At 32.3% G+C, this 7,624-nt stretch overlaps 1 protein-coding gene across 1 annotated transcript in view; it reads right to left on the bottom strand.

Moving 5' to 3' along the window:
- LOC139527379 (tudor domain-containing protein 1-like) overlaps positions 1-7,624 on the bottom strand; it is a 73,578-nt gene continuing 65,954 nt past the window's right edge. Inside the window, exons 17-20 of the mRNA XM_071322796.1 lie at positions 6,208-6,346; positions 5,028-5,179; positions 4,592-4,648; positions 1-2,117 (exon numbers count right to left, since the gene is read on the bottom strand). Of these exons, the coding sequence (XP_071178897.1) occupies positions 1,940-2,117; positions 4,592-4,648; positions 5,028-5,179; positions 6,208-6,346 (526 nt within the window). The 3' untranslated portion in view covers positions 1-1,939. The remainder of the gene's footprint in view (positions 2,118-4,591; positions 4,649-5,027; positions 5,180-6,207; positions 6,347-7,624) is intronic.

The following is a 7,624-nucleotide window of genomic DNA, read 5'->3' as shown; positions in this document are numbered from 1 at the left end:
AACAACAAAAAATCTCCTTTATTTTTGGAAAAATTGTATAAAAACAAAAATTCAAAATCTTACAATTTAAACTACAACTAGCTAAAAATCACAGTTACTAGTCACTTAATACTTTTGTCAGTATTTCACATATATTTCCAGCTACAGAATGTATATATCCCTGCATGTGTATGAATATAAAACTTCATAGTTCGTGAGAAATTGAAAATGTTAATACTACCTACTTTCTTTAAACTGAAAAAATGTGTCCATATTATACATAAGTGCCACTCACACTATCATTTTCTATTTACAGTGGACTGTGAAATTTGGCATTAAAATTAGAAAAATCCTATCATAGGGAATATGTGTACTAAGTTTCAAGTTGATTGGATTTCAACTTCATCAAAAACCAACCTTGACCAATATCTTTAATTGAAAAACTTGAACCTGAATCGAGACAGACAGACCAAAAAAAAAAACCAGAAGCACAGACAGAAAAAACAATGCCCATAATGGGCCACAATAAATTACTTTTCAGTATTTCATAAAAATTTCATGAGTTGGACAGTTTTTAGTCATAAACTAGAGGCTTCTGAAATCCTGAATCATTCACCTTATAAAAGTTGAAATACACAACAACCCAAAAATTAGTCAAATATCATCATTAAAGGTCAATAACTTAATCATCCAATGATTTGGGTCATACAGGCAGTTGTGTAGATCTTGTATCGTTAATCAATTGTTCTACATGCAATTCTTCTAAACCAGGTAAGCATCAAAAAGGGCATTGTACATATCTATGTAAAGAATAACTTCTGTGAAAAAACTGTTGAATTCCAAAATTTCTTTTGACTAAGCAATTACCTAGTAAAAATGGTACAGGCAAGCCAAATAAACATGTTATCATATAAATCTGTAAGTTTGATTAAAAGTAAACTTGAGAAAAATTAAACAAGAAAGACTTAAAGTAGTTGTTCTTGGTTAACTTTAGTTTGAAAAATTTAATGATCAATGATGATATATATAGAATTACTGAATACAAATAGTCAACCCTTTTTCTGTTAAAGTGATATCTCCATTTTAACTGTAACACTACTAAAGTACAAATAGCACCATATGAATATGAACTGCAGAGTAAACAATATAAAAAAAACAAAAATAGATGCCAATATCAAAACAAACAAATTTACAAAAAACACACCTCTTTGTGGTAAAAATATAAAATATTATTTTCTAAATGTTTCATTTACAATTATAAGGTAAATGTTTTATATACAATAAATCAAAACAAATGGAAATCACTGAAATGTTTTGACAAATACAAAAATGCAAATAAAAAAAATGTAACAGTAACAACAAAACAAGAGGCTCCCAGAAGTAATAGAAAAACCATAGAAACTTAATATTGCATAGTAACATGTATGCTAGATTAGCTAAAACAATTAATTGTAAAATAACATAAAAGAGGTAATAATGACTAGTTAGAAATTTGAGTTTGTCAATTCCTTCCAACTCAGAAATTTAATCCTGGTCAAGTTTATCCTGGTACTAAGATAAGTAATGAATGGCTTGAGTGGTTATGTAGTCCTGGTCAAGTTTATCCTGGTACTAAGATAAGTGAGGAACGGCTTGAGTGGTTATGTAGTCCTGGTCAAGTTTATCCTGGTACTAAGATAAGTAATGTCTGGCTTGAGTGGTTATGTAGTCCTGGTCAAGTTTATCCTGGTACTAACATTAGTGAGGAATGGCTTGAGTGGTTATGTAGTCCTGGTCAAGTTTATCCTGGTACTAAGATAAGTAATGTCTGGCTTGAGTGGTTATGTAGTCCTGGTCAAGTTTATCCTGGTACTAAGATAAGTGAGGAACGGCTCAAGTGGTTATGTAGTCCTGGTCAAGTTTATCCTGGTACTAAGATAAGTGAGGAACCGCTCAAGTGGTTATGTAGTCCTGGTCAAGTTTATCCTGGTACTAAGATCAGTGATGTCTGGCTTGAGTGGTGACTCTGTTTACTACTTGTTGTTGTTGATGATCCAGTGTCTTGGACAAGTTTTTCAGACAGCAAAACTTTAGCAATGTCAATGTCTTCATCACCTGTGGTGTCATACAAATCTACCCATATACTACCATTAAAGGACCTGAAAAAAATATTTACTTTACAATATATACAGATACATATCATAGTTTATATCAATAACATATCTTCTTTTGGAAATTACTGTATAATATGTTAAACAAGCCAATGGTTTGTTTTAGTAGCTTTAGAAGAGTTATAGACATTTATTTCACATCTGTTATTCACTTTTATTTTTAAACATTACTATTTGTAATAAGAGCTCTTTGAATTTATAGTCTAAACCACTATAAATCCATTTTCAGAAATAAATAAAACTAGAGGCTCTAAAGAGCCTGTGTCGCTCACCTTGGTCTATGTGAATATTAAACAAAGGAAGCAGATGGATTCATGACAAAATTGTGTTTTGGTGATGGTGATGTGTGTACATCTTACTTTACTGAACATTCTTGCTGCTTACAATTATCTCTATCTATAATGAACTTGGCCCAGTAGTTTCAGTGGAAAATGTTTTATGAAAATTGTTAAAAATTGACTATAAAGGACAATAACTCCTTAGGGGGTCAATTGACCATTTCAGTCATGTTGACTTATTTGTAAATCTTACTTTGCTGTACATTATTGCTGTTTACAGTTTATCTCTATCTATAATAATATGCAAGATTATAACCCAAAACAGTAAAGTTTCCTTAAAATTACCAATTTAGGGGCAGCAACCCAACAATGGGTTGTCTGATTCATCTGAAAATTTCAGGGCAGATAGATCTTGACCTGATAAACAATATTACCCTATGTCAGATTTGCTCTTAATGCTTTGGTTTTTGAGCTATAAACCAAAAACTGCATTTTACCCCTATGTTCTATTTTTAGCCATGGCGGCCATCTTGGTTAGATGGCCGTGTCACCTGACACATTTTTTTAAACTAGATACCCCAAAGATGATTGTGGCCAAGTTAGGATTAATTTGGCCCAGTAGTTTCAGAGGAGAGGACTTTTGTAAAAGATTACTAAGATTTACGAAAAATTGTTGAAAATTGACTATAAAGAGCAATAACTCCTAAAGGGGTCAACTGACCATTTCGGTCGGTTGACTTATTCGTAAATCTTACTTTGCTGAACATTATTGCTGTTTACAGTTTATCTCTATCTATAATAATATTCAAGATAATAACCAAAAACAGTAAAATTTCCTTTAAATTACCAATTTAGGGGCAGCAACCCAACAACGGGTTGTCCAATTCATCAGAAAATTTCAGGGCAGATAGATCTTGACCTTATAAACATTTAAACCCCGTCATATTTGCTCTAAATGCTTTGGTTTTTGAGTTATAAGCCAAAAACTGCATTTTACCCCTATGTTCTATTTTTAGCCATGGCGGCCATCTTGGTTGGTTGGCCGGGTCACTGGACACATTTTTTAAACTAGATACCCCAATGATGATTGTGGCCAAGTTTGGTTTAATTTGGCCCAGTAGTTTCAGAGGAGAAGATTTTTGTAAAAGTTAACGCCGGATGCAAAGTGATGGGAAAAGCTCACTTGGCCCTTCGGGGCAGGTGAGCTAAAAATAAAGATGAATTTTTGGAAACACTAATAAAACAAGAATGTGTCCAAAGTACACGGATGCCCCACTCGCATTATCATTTTCCATGTTCAATGGACCGTGAAATTGGGTAAAAAATCTAATTTGGCCTTAAAAGTAAAAAGATCAACTAATAAGGAACATGTGAACTAAGTTTCAAGTTGATTGGAGTTTAACTTCATCAAAAACTACCTTGACCTAAAACTTTAACCTGAAACTCACACTTTTAATTTCTATGTTCAGTGGACCATGAAAATGAGGTCAAAAGTCTAATTTAGTTTAAAAATATGAAAGATCATATCATAAGAAACATGTGTACTAAGTTTCAAGTTGATTGTACTTCAGCTTCATCAAAAACTACCTTGATCAAAAACTGAATCATATCATAAGAAACATGTGTACTAAGTTTCAAGTTGATTGGACTTCAGCTTCATCAAAAACTACCTTGACCAAAAACTTTAACCTGAAACTCATACCTTAATTTCTATGTTCAGTGGACCATGAAAATGGTGTCAAAATAAGAAAGATCATATCATAAGGAACATGTGTACTAAGTTTCAAGTTGATTGGAATTCAGCTTCATCAAAAACTACCTTGACCAAAAACTTTAACCTGGAGTGGGACGAACAGACGGACGGACGGACGAACGAACGGAGGCACAGACCAGAAAACATAATGCCCCTCTACTATCGTGATGGGGCATAAAAACAACAGCAGAAACCATTTACATGGTCTAAGATTAAACATTTTACTGAAAAAGTACAATTATTTAATTTTCCTCATGAAAACTCAGGTATGTAATATTTTACAACATGCAAAGTCTGCACCAATGCAGTTTGAAAAATCCCTAATAATTCAACAAGCCTAGAAGACGGTCAAGAAAAGCATATTCATTGGGCAAGAGAACAATGATAGTGTGAAATATTCATCTGATTCCAGTGAAGAACATTAAGTTTACCTTGTCTTCACAAAAGCCACAAGAACTTTATTGTCAACCAATTCTTTAAATCTATACCTGTAAAAGAAACATATTCAGAGTTATCAGTAGTTCTTGCATTGTTGTTTTTTTTTTCTTGTTTTTTTTTTAATTGTTAGCAAATTATATGTTAACATTAAGATTTAGATTACTAAAATAGTGTTATAAAATGTAAGCCATTACACAGCTCTGGTTTTATGACAACCGTAAATTCAGAATTTGACCTTATCTAATAATCCAGAATAGATGCATAAAACCAGTCTAAGCAGGCTTAAAAATTACTGAGATATAAGGAGATTGTTAGGTGGCCAATAGCAAGTTACATAATTAATTTAGTTTTATTTTTCTCAAATGTTATTCATTTTCTAAGTAACAGGTGTTCCAGTTCAAAACACCAAAGAGAAATGATAAAACTTACTTGGATTCTGTGGTGTACTTTGCACCAAGAGGTTCTATGTGCATAAGGAAACATTCTACAGCTTGGAAAGGTAAATGGAGAAAATCTGGTAAAATTGATCTAACACAGTTGTATCGTAGCCATTCCCGGTTTCCAAAGTCAACAAAAAATACCTGAAAATTGACAATTGAGACATGTACTTATTTATTATTCATGTAATAGAAATATCAAACAATGGAGGTCAAAAAGTCATGTCTAATGGTGCAGCAACAATTGTCTAGAGGTTATTTACCCACATTTTAAATATCAAAGCTCATTCCTACTGGTTAAAATTAAAATTCAACCTATTTAAAAAAAACAGTAAATGCTACAAAATAAATCATTAATCATGGAATTAAAATGATGAACTATGCTGAAATTGTATAAAGAATGACATGAAAGTGACAGGTCTGATAATAGTGTTATAATCAACATGAATCTCTTTCACTTTTCAGAGTTATTTTGAATGCTTTTCCAGCTTTAGACTTTGAACAGCTTCAAACAGAACTCCATTGTTTAGTACAGGTCTTAGAAGAAGTTAAAAACAAATCCAATTAACAAGAAGGCAACATGATAAAGAATGTCGTTCTATCAAATGCAATTATCCATATAGTATGTCAATCTCCTTTTGGATCATATGTCAGTTAAAATATCATTGGTTATTCTATTTAATTAGTAATACATCACATATTAGTTGAATTAATATTGTAAAAATTATATCAAAAGTCAGCTTTACAGACTTATGAATAATACAAATTGTTAAACCTTCATAGAACTTATATTATGCTAATCAAATCTGACATTTTCATGCTTAAAAGTTATTCAAATTGTTATTTGGCATTGAATCTGCTTAAAATTGTTCACAAACAGTATAAACAAGAATGTGTCCATGGTACACAGATGCCCTAATCACACTATCATTTTCTATGTTCAGTAGAGTCAAAACTTGCCCCCACTTGCATATAACATGATAAAGGGGAATAAATTTAGAACAGTTAAAGTGATGCCATCAAATTTTAAACTTGTTCTGTGTTTAGTGGTAATTAGCATTGTGTTTGAGATTAATAGCATATTTGTTGAGGCAAACTTAAATTAGAGAATAGAAATCTATTTTGGAACAACTGTTTCTCCCTTCTATCCTAGGCTTGTATGTCAAACTTACTCTCAGTCTATTTTCCTCAACAATGAGAACACGTGCTCTGTACCATTTTCCATCGGATGTAAATTTGGCAGCTACTATTTCTCCAGGGGCTTTGTCCACTGTTGTGTCTTCATTATGGCTTCCTTTACTATACTCCTCCCTAAGAAATGTAAACACATGTTGATTCCTATCTTAACAGCACAGTATTCATTTTATCAAAGTAAATATATATTTATTTATAGCAGTAACTGTTTAGTTTACTTCCATTAACAATAAGGATATTTAAAATTAATTTTCTGGGTCCAATATACTGCTCATGGCTTGTATTTACTGCCATACAAAAATTAAACCAGATGCTCCGCAGGGCGTAGCTTTATACGACCGCAGAGGTTGAACCCTGAACGGTTGGGGCAAGTATGGACACAACATTCAAGCTGGATTCAGCTCTAAATTTGGATTGTGATTGAATAGTTGACACAGCATAGGTTTCTGACACAGAATGAATGTGTTCTAATGAACTTAAAATTTTTGTTTTCTCTTAGAGCAATTCACTATGCTGTTGAATATTAATCCTCTCAAAACAAGAATGTGTCCTCAGTACACGAATGCCCCACTCACACTATCATTTTCCATGTTCAGTGGACCGTGAAATTGGGGTAAAAACTCTAATTTGGCATTAAAATTAGAAAGATCATATCATAGGGGACATGTGTACTAAGTTTGAAGTCGATTGGACTTAAACTTCATCAAAAACTACCTTGACCAAAAACTTTAACCTGAAGCGGGACAGACGGACGGATGAACGGACGGACGGACGAACGAATGGACAGACGGACGGACGGACGGACGCACAGACCAGAAAACATAATGCCCCTCTACTATCGTAGGTGGGGCATAAAAATGTTTGAAGAAATTTTCTTTTTTATTTATGAAATTTCAAATGAGAAAAATTGAACCCAATTTTTTTAATCACATCCCCCTTTCCCTTATTCCAAAACTAATCTCAATTAAAATTTCTAATGGAGTTTGCAACAATAACTACTCATTTAAATACATCATAAAATATTAAGATGTAAAAAAAACTGCTTGTTATCACTGAATGTTATTTATTATAATTTATCAGTTGGTAGTAAAAAGTGAATATACATTGTATATTGTATATAACAAAGATTTAAGTTGATTCTGGACAAAGAAAGATAACTCCAATTAAAAAAAAATCTTGCTATTGCACAATATTTTGCAATTAGATATTTCTTGCTTACTATTCTGAACAAAGAAAGATAACTCTAATTAAAAAAAAAATTGATATTTCACAATATTGTGCAATTAGATATTTCTTGCCATTGTGCAATACTGTGCAATTGAAAAGACTTGCTATTGCACAACACTTAATATAATAATTTTAGATTCTGATTTGGACCAACTTGAAAACTGGGCC

This window comes from Mytilus edulis, chromosome 1, assembly GCF_963676685.1.
Source record: "Mytilus edulis chromosome 1, xbMytEdul2.2, whole genome shotgun sequence".
NCBI classification, from domain to species: domain Eukaryota; kingdom Metazoa; phylum Mollusca; class Bivalvia; order Mytilida; family Mytilidae; genus Mytilus; species Mytilus edulis.
The sequence above is the reverse complement of the archived record's forward strand: the minus strand, read 5'-3'. Positions and strand labels throughout refer to the sequence as shown.